The sequence below is a fragment of the Drosophila tropicalis genome, unplaced genomic scaffold (genome assembly GCF_018151085.1).
Source record: "Drosophila tropicalis isolate 14030-0801.00 unplaced genomic scaffold, ASM1815108v1 contig_878, whole genome shotgun sequence".
NCBI classification, from domain to species: Eukaryota; Metazoa; Arthropoda; class Insecta; order Diptera; family Drosophilidae; genus Drosophila; species Drosophila tropicalis.
Window position 1 is genome coordinate 2,185,558 of NW_027173374.1, and position 14,273 is coordinate 2,199,830.

General features: G+C 39.9%; 1 protein-coding gene across 8 annotated transcripts; it reads right to left on the minus strand.

Annotated features, from left to right (window-relative positions):
* Window positions 1-5,398: 5,398 nt before the first annotated feature.
* Gfat1 (Glutamine:fructose-6-phosphate aminotransferase 1) lies at window positions 5,399-12,942 on the minus strand. 8 transcript variants are annotated; one of them, XM_068300425.1, is made up of 10 exons: window positions 12,756-12,942; window positions 10,188-10,251; window positions 9,473-9,670; window positions 9,096-9,409; window positions 8,883-9,024; window positions 8,627-8,653; window positions 8,363-8,386; window positions 7,082-7,203; window positions 6,187-7,026; window positions 5,399-6,123 (listed from the first exon to the last, which is right to left on the minus strand). In XM_068300425.1, exons 2-10 carry the CDS (start codon window positions 10,192-10,194, stop codon window positions 5,749-5,751), a joined length of 2,049 nt encoding a protein of 682 aa, XP_068156526.1. In that variant the 5' UTR covers window positions 10,195-10,251; window positions 12,756-12,942; the 3' UTR covers window positions 5,399-5,748. The 8 variants fall into 8 exon arrangements, with proteins under 8 accessions (XP_068156526.1, XP_068156522.1, XP_068156523.1 ...); XM_068300421.1 differs by having other exon boundaries at window positions 7,082-7,239; XM_068300422.1 differs by lacking the exon at window positions 12,756-12,942 and adding an exon at window positions 10,758-10,775 and having other exon boundaries at window positions 7,082-7,239.
* Between the last annotated feature and the right edge of the window lie 1,331 nt (window positions 12,943-14,273).

A 14,273-nucleotide genomic window follows, 5' to 3' on the forward strand; every position in this document is an offset into this window, starting at 1 on the left:
CTGCCTGGTTGCCTGGCAAAAATGTAAAATTTTCAAAAGATATGCAACAGCACGTAGCCACATAAATATGTTTGCATACGGTTCCGTCCGGTGTCCTAGGTGTACACGGTACGTCCATTTTGCCACCAATACACTCTCATACGCACACATATACACATGCATGTGTGAGTAAATACAAACAAGTGGAGCGAACCCCAAGAGAGCAACGGTAACCGGCTTTGACTTTCCACCCACACGCACAGACACGCAACGAGGAGAATTGCGAACTCTCATATGCCATGGACTGGCTTCGTTCATTAGTTCGTCGAAATATTAGCGGCAACGTGGCGTATGAGCGACATTATTTCTTTACTCTGTTGCCGATGCAGTCTCATCATTGTCTACGTACTATATTGGTAGTTCTCTGCTCCAACACAGGCATACCCACACGCACTAACACACACACCCACTCGCGTACCCACTCAGAGTTCCAGCAGCAGTCACAGCTGCTATAGGATACCAAGTGAGCTGATTCGGTTCTTTGTCTGATTCTTCAATTGTTTACCTCCAAGGGAGGCTTGGAATATTTTAATATTTTGTTCGTTCCTCTTTTATTTTTAGCTCACTTTGCCGTTTTGCATTCAGCGGTGGAGGAATTGCAAATAATCAGCATGTGCGTCCTCCAAACTGAAGCACAGACTGTAGAGGAGATTCATGATAAAAGTGCTTCTTGCAGATGCTGGGTGTTATGTGTGCGCAGACTTCGCATTGGCCCGAATGAAGAGATTCATGACAAAGGAAAACAGAATTTTTGTTAGCCATTTTAAAGTGGCTTGCTAGGATTTCAATCAAATCGATGAACGGAAATGGAGTAACCAGCTGCACCGTCAATTTAGCTATGCTTGTGTGGAAACTTTTTCAATATTTCCATCTGCTGCACGAGGTGGGTCTAAGTATAGCTGCCTGCTTCTCTATTCCTTGTCTATTACTCGTTAGTATTATGAATAATACCACAAGCCATAACAATTATCGTTTGAATTGCCCTGTTTTGTTTTTGTTTTGATTTGTTTTTATTGTAAAACTTTCTATTCCCAGGTGACATAAACAAATTCAGTCAAACATACAGTATTCTAGTTTCGTTTTGTCCTGATCCCTAAGAAGTACCCAAACTGACACATAGCCCTGTCCCCATTCTTGGCCCCTGCTCGCATATTCATTCAGTTTCGGCCAAGTCCGCACGCGGCATTGAAAAAGTTATTTTGGAATGAACTTTACCAACTTTTTTGTTGCATATTTAAAACGGGTTTACGCTCAGCTTTCATAGCCCGGCCAAATGAAATGAGATAACTTTGCAAATATATTCAATTATCTTTTCTCCAGAGATAATTCTAGAGTGCTGTCCGAAGTTTTGAGGCCCCACCCCTTTTGTGGGCGTTGTGGAACTCGTAAGTGGCGCAAAAGCATTTGTCATTGTCCCCTTAAAAAATGTTCACCTGCAGAAAAAAGTGGATAACTAGTGAGTAAAAAAGGAGAACAGAACAGAGTAGTATGTGTCGAGTGTAATTTGCAGAATGGAGACTGCTGCAATCGTCGGAGTAGCCTTTTCAATCGGCATCAACTGTTGGCACCAACTGAGTGACTGAATTGACACTTCAGTCTTTTTCTTTGACATGGAGCAAATTCCCAGATACAAATCCTCCAGAGAGCCCAAGAAAGCATTAGCCCAGGCGTAAAGCCCAGGCTCCATTTGATACCAATCAAAGGCATCAATCGACACTGCCACGCCCAATGCCTCATGCCTCACATCCCCATCCCAATGCCAAGTTCATGACTCAGTAAATTGAGTGTCGGGTGCTGAAGCGGAAACTCGACAAACATTCGATTTCGGATGGTTTGTGATTTATATAAGCTCAGCAAGTGGTAGTTTTTGCGGTCTGTCTCTAAATAATAACGTAAATCGAAACTTTTTGTATTGGCCAATGACAACAACAAGAGAAAGACCAATAATTCGCAATTGTTTATGGTGTAGTGAGGAATCTAAGTTAAGCGCACAGTCAGCTAATTATTTATAGTCTTTGTTCATGGCTTCTAAACGTCCTTTTGGGTGGAGAATCTCTGTTTCCGGTTCTCTTTTCCTTGTAGTAATCAGAATATTCAAAAATTTATATGCCACATTGATTACTGATCTGGTTAACATGTCAAGGGTTAGAAAAGTAACACGTACCTACCTTCAGTGCACGGAAATGTAAAAGTAAAATAATTGAGCATACATTAAAAATTGTTAGACGACTGGCCATAAGCCGGATGTGCAATGCAGCTCCTAATGAGGCAATTGAAGAAATAACCAAAACGTGCCATCGACCACGGTGACAACGACATCCTCCGCCAGGTAGTAACTGTGGCAAGGACAAGAGGCTGTTACAGACACAGAAACAGAAGCAGAACAGAATCAGGAGCAATGCCAATGACAAGGACGAGATAAAAAGTTTCTTATGTTATTACCTGAACGTGTTTTTATAACAGTTTCACAAGTTTTCGCACGTCGGGAAATGCATAAACATGTTTCCATTTCATATTCGCTGCGAGCGAGCGGGACATTAAAACAAGCCAACCAACCTACCAGCCGCCAGTCTACAGAGCGGAAACGGAAACGGCAGCTCAAAGTTGCAGCTCAAAGTTTCTTATTTGACGGCAGATGGACCCGTACCCAACTTGGACTGCTGGCAAGGGGGCAGGAATGGCAACAATTTAACCGGAATGTTTTACAGTCATGAATTTATTTCAACTGCTTGCCGACTGCTGGGATTGAGACTGTGGGACTCAGTTGGAGGAGCTTGTGGCTTTGAAAACTTTTACTATACATAGGTACGTACTCTGTGTGCTTCACTGTGCTGTGCTGACATACCGTAAGTCCAACGGTCTCAAAGCAATCCTTAAGCAATTGGCAGATGGTTTTGCACATAGTTGCCCCCAATGGCAGGCATGTGGCAGGTTGCTGGTGCCTGCTGGTTGGTGGCTGGTGGCTGGTGGCAGGTGGCAGGCAGTGATAATAAATATTCGAAAATCGCGCAATTCAATTTCGCCCGCACACATATGTTTGAATGCCAACAAATCCACTGACAGCTTAACCCTTCTCCAAGTTCTGGCATATATCCCTTGATAGGCGATGAGTCAATTAAATCTACAAACTAAAAGTGAGGAAAACGAAAAAAAAAAAAAAAAAAAAAAAAAAAAAAAACAGTGGTTACATTTTAATTAAGAATTTCCATTAAAATTCTATTACCCTTTAAAATGCTGAGCATGTTGAAAAAGTAAAGTCAAATTCATAGCAACATATCGCACTCTGAGATATGCGTAAAAGATACAATTTTTAGTAGACAATTTCTACTATCTTTAGATACAAATCTAAGGAATCAAACCGTTGTTGCTTTGCATTTATATGGTTCGTTGACAAAAGAACTTCAATCGCTCTATGTAAGAATATTCAATTAATTTTTTTGGCAAAGTGCTAGATTGTCTCTGCTGGCGACCACAGTGGGGATGAATGGAATGGCGATTCTGATTGCATTTTTAAAGGGTGGCTTAATAAACACAATTTCGCTAAAATGTCTGAAGCTGTTGTGCCATCATGATACATATAAATACTCGTATATAACAACTACATATCGTGTAAGAGGAAAACAATACACTTAACTGGCGGCGGCGGTGGCGTCTGTTAGCCGCTGCTGCCAATGAAAACATCAACCCAAATATTTTGAGCTTCTTTTGGCTCTTGAGCACAGCGAATGCTGCCTGGCTGCCGGCCTTCCTGGCTGCTTTTCCCGGGGCTGTGTCTGGCTAAGATCCAAGTATGCCTGTCTGTACATCCCGCAGCCTTTAATCTAGATTAAGCACCCTACGGAAGCTGAATGGGAAATAATAAGAACATTGCCGAGCATGTTCAATTCAATGAAAGTTGTCTGTGCTGCTTTTTACCTGTGCTTGAGCACTTGCCCACAGAGGGAGACCGAGAGCAAGAGCGAGAGAGACGGCTATGTGTAGAAGTATGTTTGGTTTGGCAATGTCGACGACTTAGCAGTGCCCATTTATATATTTTCCATTTATTCGTTAGTGTTTGTTTTGGATTTGGTCTTGCTACTGACTTTTTGGAGGACCCAAACATGTAGACCGCCTTAAAGTCATAACCGTTTAGTGCTGATACCACCGCAGTTTCCAATAAAATGACGGTCGTTTTCTTTTGCCACCGGCTCGCATTTATCCCTGGAGCGACTGGAAAATCGCGACGCACCAACACAACAACAACATCTTGTTTCTTGGCATCCGCTTAGGGTCCACCTCACATTTTTATGTATTTTATTTTGTGGCACACATTTCGTTAGAGCATTTCGTTTTTATGTAATCCAATTTAAAGTTACATTTCATTAAAGATTACGTCCGACACATAATAGGCAAAAAAGTGTAGGTACACTCAAGCTTTAACGCGGTCGCAATCCTCACAAAAAAAAAAAAATGACAAAAAAAAAAGATTTTTTCTGATTACTTATTCGACATACGAATATGCTATGCAAAATACGCTTTAGCATACAAAAAAGGAAATTGTTTTTTTCGAAGGATGTCAGCACAAAAATGTTCAACTAAAGGTAAATATTTAACATATGTTCTTAATTACAATAAAGTTTTTATGAACTTTTGTGTGGTTAAACTTTGTCTCAAAACAATTCTATTTAGTTGTTTTAGGGGCTAGTTCAAAGTTAAATGTCGAGGGTATTTTATATGTTCTTCAATTGTGTTAAAAATGGTAGTCGAATTCGTGTAATGATGCTTCACCAAAATTTAACACTTTATATACTATCTGTAGCATATATTTTAACTTGGCCAATGCTTTAATTGGATTATTCTTTAATTCTCATACCAATATATTCGCTCAATATTTGTTTATAAATTTAAAACATTTGTATCAAAAGTTGCTTCATCACTTTCTTTTCTTTTTTTATACCTTATAACAACATAATAAAATGAATAGAGTCTTTAAAAATTCGTTGTTCCATGTGTGCAAAAAGAATTCTCTTTCATTTGCCCACAAACTGGGAATTAGCTACGAGTTCTAAGCATTAATGAGGCTGAGGAGTATGATTGTAAAACAACAGACTGTTCCATTTGGTATCCAGGCTACACAATGCTCGTATGGATAAATTAAGACGACATTGCGAAACATTTGAATACTAATCAGCATTAAAGAGTTTAAATGTATTTACATATACTCGAAATGATTTCTTTTGCTTTGGGCAAAATGCCACTCACTGGGAAGTGCATAAAAAAGTTATTGTATGAGCGAAAAATACCTGTTTAAAAGTCACATTTCTCTGCCTTTTGAGTTGACTCTTGGCCATAATACACGTATTTAAGAACAAACTTCAACTTATATAACAAAAATTTCAATTTAATAAGTGATTTGCATCTTGATGGGCGCACGGGTACACGTAAAAGTGTACTTCTTGTACATACATATATATGCAAATAAAAATTTAGTTATATGCGTATACTCCCACACATTGGGCGTACATACATATAAAGTGTGTGTGTGTGTGTGTTTGTGTTGGTATATGTGTAAGTGTTAAGGCCTAATATGTATAGAGATTATCATGGAATGTATCCAAACAGCCGCCGGGTACGGTGGTGGTGGCATTATAAAAACATGTTCAGAGACTCGGATGCCTATGTCGAAGTAAGGCTATGGAAAGAAAGGAAGCAGTCGTCTCATAACCCATATTACTCGACCGTCACTGACTTGGCCAAGTTACGTGGGCAGTCAACATCACAGCCACGGAGTACGGCAATGTGGTAGGATAGCAGTTGCATGGGAATAACTGTCAGAATTCCCTGTAGACAGTCAACGGTGCGGGGAATCTCCAGGTGACGTGATGAAAATGCCTTTGTCTCCTCGTCTCCCTCTTCGCAAATAATCACAGGGCATCCCTTGCGTGAGGTAACCTGCTGCAGAGCATTCATGCATTTGACATAAACAGGATCGCGCAATACGATCATTAGCACTGGCATAGAATCATCGACAAGGGCGAGGGGTCCATGCTTTAGTTCCCCGGCCATAATTCCCTCACTGTGCATATAGGTCAACTCTTTTACTTTCTGTAAGTTAACAAAAATAAAGTAATTAATAAATGTTCTCTCAATCCAGACATGACGACTTACCAAAGCTCCCTCCAGACATGTAGCAAAATTGTAGCCACGACCCATAATAAGCAGAGACTTGTGTTGGTACAAATCCTTTGCCAACTCTTGAACCTTAGAGTCCAACTTTAGGACTTCACGAATCTGATCTGCCAGCTTGGACAAGGCTTGAAGAATCTCCAGGCGACGAGTTTGAAGCGATAGCCTGTCCTCGGACATGACCAGTGCGAACATAACCAACGAAATGAACTGTGAAGTGTAAGCCTTGGTTGAGGCAACACCAATTTCTGGCCCAGCATTGATATGGACTCCACAATGTGACTCCCGACAGATGCTGCTGCCCACAGTGTTTGTAATTCCCACAATAAGGGCTCCGCGCTGCTTACAATATCGCAGGGCCATCAATGTGTCGGCTGTCTCGCCGGACTGTGAGATGAAGAAGCAAACATCATCACGGAAAATAGGTGTATTACGATCAAGAAAATCTGAGGCAAGCTCCACCATGACTGGCAACTCAGTCAATTCTTCGAGCAGCTGTCGGGTAGCCACTGCACTGTGATACGATGTGCCGCAACCGATCAACATAAGGCGGCGACAGCGCTTGATCTCAGGAATGTAGTCCTTAATGCCACCCAAGACAATGGCGTTGCCATCGAAGCGAACACGGCCACGCATGGTGTTGACTACAGAGTCGGGTTGCTCGAAAATCTCCTTTTGCATGAAATAGTCATAGTTGCCCTTCATAATCTGTTGGATCTCCATTTTGAGGGTGGTGATCTCACGTGCATGTGGGTCATCAAGGCTCTTCTTTAGGCGATGAATGCTTAGGGTTCCATCTCGTACAGCGGCGACATCATCATCCTGAAATACATTTTACATTTTAGACCTGATCTGATCTTAAACGAATCTGACTTACCTCGAGGTAAATGACACGATTCGTGTGCTCGATAACAGCTGAGGCATCTGAGGCAAAGAAATATTCCACTTCCTTCTCTTCGAGCGGCATAAATTCCGATGTACTCTCCGAACGGGGCAAAACTGGCAATTCACGAGTTTGTCCATGTGGACGCAATTCTGTTTTGTTAATTTTGTCATTGGATGGCGTTTGATGGCATCATGGTTGGGCGATTTATGGGCAAGTGAAACGCACCACGAGTTGAGAGTGCAATTGTCAGTGATTGGTGAATTTCGATGGCATTTTTGGTCCATGGCACCAGCACAATGGGAACGGCAGCAGGACACCACGACATGCATGAGGCAAAGGCAAAGCGTTCAATGAACAAAGTGTGTGCATGTGTGTTTTGTATGTGTATATTGACGTGTGATGCAAGTGTAGGTGTCCGAAATTTATGAAAAGATTAACAAAGAGTTTTTGAGGAAACGAAAAAAAAGATTAAAAATAAGTATGGAGATATAAACATCGACATCATAAAACCAATTAGCTTCTAATGCAATGCAGATTTCGTTAACCTGCAATCCAATACGTGGACCATCACCAAGTATATAACATGAAATTGATATCAGAAACGTTTTTACCATTATTGTCATGAAATTTGAGCATTAAAAATTCAGAGTATTTGCCTAATATAAACTCAAAGAGAAACACACACATATTTGGATTTACGCCAAAAATACCAATCGAATATTAAATGAAAACACAATTCCATTGCATTGCAATTAGAAACTGTTTGCCATTGGCTATGTCTGCAACTAAAAGATTAGTTTAGTTGAGCATATGTTATTCAGTTTACTTATCAAAGTGTTTGTATTTGTTCACTTAACTTTAAATTCGTTAAGAAATGACATATTTACTTAAGGTAGAGCGAATTTACTTTTAAGCGTTCAAAAAAATTAAATGTTGAATGTAGCGCATAGTTGTATAAATATTTATTAAAATTGCATGGGGAAATTATAAATGAAATATATTTCGGAATTTCATGCAGCAAATGCAATGAATGAAATGAATATTTTATGACACGTGCGCTTTTCTCTATCGATTAAATTCAATTGGAAATTTAAAATTTTCCTGAACAAGCTGTACAAATTCGACAATCAAAATATCTCTAACAATTTGTAGCTCACATTTCACAGTGTGGCTAAGAACATAAATGGACCAAAACCAAGACAAGCAAGCAAGGAAGCAAAGTATGTGTCTAGATAGCGTGTAATCAATATGTATATTTAAAGTTGTAATTACCTTGAGGCTTGCCGGAGTCAACGTCTAGACGAAGTACAAGAGAACGAAACATAGTGTGAGTGACATTTGATTGAAAGAAGTTTTCTTATATGTTATTAGGCAAAAGTAACTGGGATTCAAGTGACAAATTAGATAAGTTAGTGAGTAATTAGAAGTGGAAGACATACATTGATTAGTTTAGTTTACAAATATGTATAAATAACCAACCACCAAAGACTAGTAAAGTTATCCCAAATGCTAAACGATTGGGTCATTTAAGACTACCTTGGTCAGGGATCTGCGTCTTGTCATCTAAGGGAAAACATCATCAAGACAAACGTTACAGTTGGCATCGCCGATAGGTGGACATAACAATAATGTAGAAGAGTGTGTCAGAGGAGCAGAGCAACGGACACAGGCAACACAAATACAGTTATTTACATAGAGAAGGATAAATAGAGAAAGAAAGGTAGACAAAGGACACGTCGTGGATGAAGAGAGGAAGAAGTCACAGAAAACTTTGGGGAAAAAAAAAACTTACCTTTGCCATACAGAATAGGAATATGATCGGTGGCCAGACGGGTCTTTGTCTTAATACCAACCAGAAGGGGAGAGCTTCTGCGCGAGGCAACACATTCACCGGGGAAATACTTGGACTTTACGGCAATGGCAAATGCGCCTTCCTGTAAGTAATCAGCAATCGGAATTACGTGCTTAGTAGCCTGATAACCGCCTATCAGTTAAATGCACTTACCACTTGAAGAATGGCCTGCTCGACAAGTTCCCGGAACGAATAATTGGGATGCTTTTTCCACAAGTGATGGACAAGCTTGGCAAACACTTCAGTGTCTGTGTCCGACTCGAATTCGTAGCCTCGCTTGGCCAGGAACGTCTTCACATCATTGTAGTTGGTGATAATGCCATTGTGGACCACAACGAACGCATTGGTATCATCGGAGCGGTGTGGATGAGAGTTTCTTTCACAGGGTACACCGTGAGTTGCCCAACGGGTGTGGGCAATACCCACATGCGTCATCACTGGATCACTGTACTCGCTACCGCTAAAAACTGTGGAGAGTCATTAAAATTTGTTTCATTATCGGAAGTGTAAAAGAGTTTCTAGCAACTTACGCTCTTGAATGGCATCCTCTAACACCTTGACCTTGCCGGTGCGCTTAACCATTACAATATTCTTGTTATCAGGTGAGTCAATGGCCACACCAGTAGAGTCATAGCCACGGTATTCCAATCGCTTTAGCCCTGTCACCAGAAGATCTAACACTTCCTGGCGAGACTTGGGCGTCAGATAATTTAGATACGCAAAAATTCCTATATAGACAAAAGAAAAGGGCAAGGTAGGGCAGTAAGTGGCAACTGTTAACTGTTACATTTCAATTGTGTAACACACACACACCCTCAAGGGGAGTTGTGTGGAGTGTTGGGGCTTAAGAGAAAAGATAAACAAGCAACAAACATATTTTGCAAGAGTCAAAACCAATTGAGCCAAAGCACGACCAGTTATGAGGAAATCTGCATGCGAATCGACAAACCAGTTTACACATGGAACTTGCCATCGAATGCAGCCAACAGGCTTGGCTCTGTGGGCGATCACTTGAAGTTATTTTTGGAGCCGACTGTGGAGAAAGGCCATCGACGTCCAAAAACCGAAATTGCGCAATAGCTCCAAAAGGCGAGAAATACCATAATGGCATAATAAAAATGCGAGAACGCATTCATATGCATAAATTTTAATTCTTGCTATCCACACCGCGATCATTGACCCAGCAATGAGTTGCGAATTAACCTTTTCTTTTTTAAAGTTTCATCATTCAAAAGAAACACTTACCACACATTGTTATTCGAAAAGATCACTCAATTTAGATGTAAGTTATGTCGATTTGATATAGTTTCTGAAATTAAAAGGTTTTTTACACAATTATATAAATTGGTTTTTGATTTCGATTGATTCCAATAAAAATATACACAAGTAAAACATTGTATTTAGCGAGTTTTTCAAAAGTAATAACTTTGAAATATACTGTGGGTCTGGGGGTCTGTGTGTCTAGCAAGACTCTGTTTACTCGCTGTTATAAGTATTGTTTTATCAAGTCGTGGGTTTTCATGTTTTCTGGTTTTTCCCCTCTCACCCTCCAGACGGTCATGGTCTCCATCTACTTCCGTTGCGGGTGCTACCGTTTCACCGTCCCCGTATCTCAGTTTCTAAAATGATTGCTCTGCTCTGCTCAGTTTAGTTTACACAAATGGCAATTTCTTGTATTCAACATTCTCGGTTTGTTTTTGTTTCTTTATTTTTTGCTGTTCTTGTGTGTTCTAGTTCAGCCAAGTAGGTATGTACATATGTATGTATGGGCGAGGAGGAATAAAAAACAAAATACATTTCCACACACGCACTTACGATGGATCTCATAGAGAGAATGAAGTTGAGTCTGAGTTGAAATTCTTTGTACCCACTTTTAAATAGGCGCAACAAATTGTACTTTTTTTTTATCATTTAGCGTAGAACGTGTTTTGTCTCGGTGTTCTGGTCAACTGTGACTGTAGCACGTACTTGGCGTCCAAGAAGGAAAGATGATAATAGTTTTTGAATGGTGACATAACATTAGGTACGTTTTTATATATATATTGTTGTTGTCTTTGATTTGAAAAGAAAACCATTACGTCTTCACCTCACGCCTGTGGAACTGTTGTGATGGGCATTACAATTCATTGAGCATTGCCGGCCGGTCAAACTAAATACCGCTACTCACTTGATAAATTCAATTTTGTCTTGTGTGCGTGTTTTTTTTCTCTATTCACAACTGCGTCCCAAACATAATCACGTTGCTCGATTGTCGCACTAGAATTGTAAACAAACTCAAGCGAAATCATAGTTAATGAGTCAGTTAATTTGTGTAGGGAAAGAAGAGAGTGGTAGACAAAAAACCCCAAGAGAGGGTGCCTCTTATCTAAACGAATGAGCACACGCAAACAAAGTGGCCATAGAGCGGTCTTTTCTCTTTTCCGAAATGCAGAACTAATATCAAGTAATAAGAAATGTGTATTCAAATGCCAATAAAGTGCATTAACTTGTTATCAGCCCTAGACAAATGGCCAATAAGAAACTTTATAAATCCTTTAACAAAGCCATAAATTTATTTCAAATAGTTATTGTAAAACCGTTGAGACTATTTGTTTCTATCGGGCATAGACATATTGTCATCGGAAATTGTATAACCAGCACTACAATCTGATATACGGGAAATTCTTGGAAATACATTTTATCTCATAAAGTGGAACCTAGTTCACGGTTATCAGCCCATTACCTTTCCCTCGACTTGACAAAAAAGCAATACTATAAATAAATAATTATTGTTGTGAGTGGAATAGATAAAAGACATGAAAATATTGAAATCGTAATTAATAATTTTCACTAAAGGCGGAAAATTGGCAATGGTCTTAGGTGCAAAACGAGCTGGAAAGATTTCTGTTGGGCCAGTTGGGTAAATAAAGCAACCGCGATTCCTGATATTTAAGTGTGCACCGTGCCAAAAGCAAAAATTGTTGGGAGTTCGATTTGTTGCCTCAACCGAAGTTTTTTCTTGTTGGTATAGGCCAACATCGGTTTTTTGTCGGGATACACAATTGCGGCCTTTTGCATTTAGGCACCGTCACTTGACCGTTTGGTGTAGGTGTGTTACATTGGTTTTTGGGTCTATGTAATTTTTGGCAATTGAAGTCAGTAGAGCGCCATTTTCGTTTTTTTTTTTTTTTTGTTTTTGGGTCGCCATTTTTGAAGTGGCACTTGCAACTTGTTTGGTGTTTGCCTTTTTGCATGCGTGTGCTTGTGGTTCGCACGGGCAATCAGCGGGAGGGACGACACGCTGGCTAACCGAACAGGTATTTTATGTAAGACGGGGGCTAACCGAAATTTAACCGCAATTTTTGGTATTTCTGTTGGGTCTCTGTGTGTTGTTGTTGTTTTGTATTGTTATTGTGTGTGTTTGTGTATGCGAGTGTGTTGCCCCAGAGAGGGTTTTTTTAATTTTGATGTTGTTGTTTTTGGTTTTTTTTTTTTGTTGTAGTATATTATTATTTAATTCAATTAGAGTTTGCTGCGCTGGCACTGGCACCGGCATAACGCCACCCATACCAGTGCCACCACCACCACTTTACCACTCGACCGAATCCCGGGGCTTTGAATTGGCATACCGTCGCGCAGTCGTTTCGCTTTGTGCATCGGTAATCCGCCGAGTTGGCTTAAATTGGCATCCACAATTTGCACTACTTTAAACAAGGGTTCACTTTTATAAAACTTTGCCTCTACTCTTTAGCTGCTTTAGCTTTACTCTAGATACTACCACAGAGAGCACAAAAATTTTCTGGAATAATATTAACGACCCAGTCTCAGACTCACACAATTAGCGTTGCACACAGTCTGTGTTGACTTTTAATTGCTCGAGTTGACTTGTTGTTGTTGTTGTTGTTGATGTTGATGTTGGTTTTGGTGTTGGGTCTTGTATTTTGCTTGGCAATGGCAACTGGTTATGTGCTTGCTTCGTATCCGGATCTGGCCAACTTCACTGTCGATTCAACACTGAGCTCACTTCAAAAAGCAGCAAGCACTAAATGCGCCGCTTTTATAGGCCAAAGACAGCAGCAACGCCACTGCCGACGGCGACGATCGTGAATGTTAAAGAATCCGAGACACTCTAACACTCTTTGGGTATTGGCCGAGAGCGAATCTACCACTGCCATCGGGAAGCCAACGCTGTTACCGTCGCGTAATGTCGCTTCGCTGCCGCAGTCAACATTGACGACGCAGTCGTCGTCAGAGAGCCATTGATCGTGCTCCTCTCATGTAAGAGTTTAAGGGCGGCGGCAACTTCAAAATTGGATCGATTTAGATGACATTAATATGTTTGTTTTCTTACGTTTGTTAAAATACAAATATAACTCATACGCCGTGTTGTATCCAAAAGATCTATATTAGCAAGAGAGAATTTCATTTTGGCCATTTAGTCCAGATTTAGACTCTGCCATGGCAGCAAGATCACAAATGCCAATTAGCGAGGCAAAAAGAAATTGAAATTCAAGTAGAGTCAGCAACAAAACTTGTTTTGCTACCAGCCGATTAAATCGACTGAACTCTAGCATTTAGCATATTTTTGATATTATTTCTTTTTTTTTAAGTTTTGTCTTTTTTCCGTTTCTTTTTTTTCTTGTTTAATTAAAATATTTCATAAAATCTGAGCTTTGGCGTCAATTAATTTATTGATATACATACATTGAGCCTAAAAGGCATTTAAAAATGCATTTTTAATTAATCAATTTACAAAAACTGATAAAAAGCCATCGTCAACAACAAAAAGCAAAGAAAAAAAAAACAGTGCACAATGTTATTTGAGTTTCACACAATGTTGTGTAATTTGTTTAACTCACATTATTCATAATTGTTTCTGTGCACTGCATTCAAAAAGACTACCACATACCTACTTATGTCCTGTTTCGCTTACAATGATGTGTCAATTTTTCACATCCGATATTAACTTAATGCATTAAATGTTAGCGTAACAAAACACAACAAAACAAAGCACAGAAAAACAGAAATCCTTTTAACAGCAGCTTTTAATATGCATAATGCAACTTCCATTATCCCTACAACTACATAAGTGCCACACACATTGGGATCAAATACCATAATCGATTGTTTAATTGTACTCCCCGAAAGGGGTTCGACGGGAGGGGGTAGTGGGGTACCAAAGAGATATGAGAGAGTAGAAACGTTGGAACAGAGTCTTGCCAAATGGAAACCGGTTCAAAAAATGGTTATATGTATATATATCCACCGACTCGCACCGACATGCACTGACGCCACCGGTTTTTGAACGTCAACGGTCGTCAGACAACGGTATAACATAAATATTTATGATTT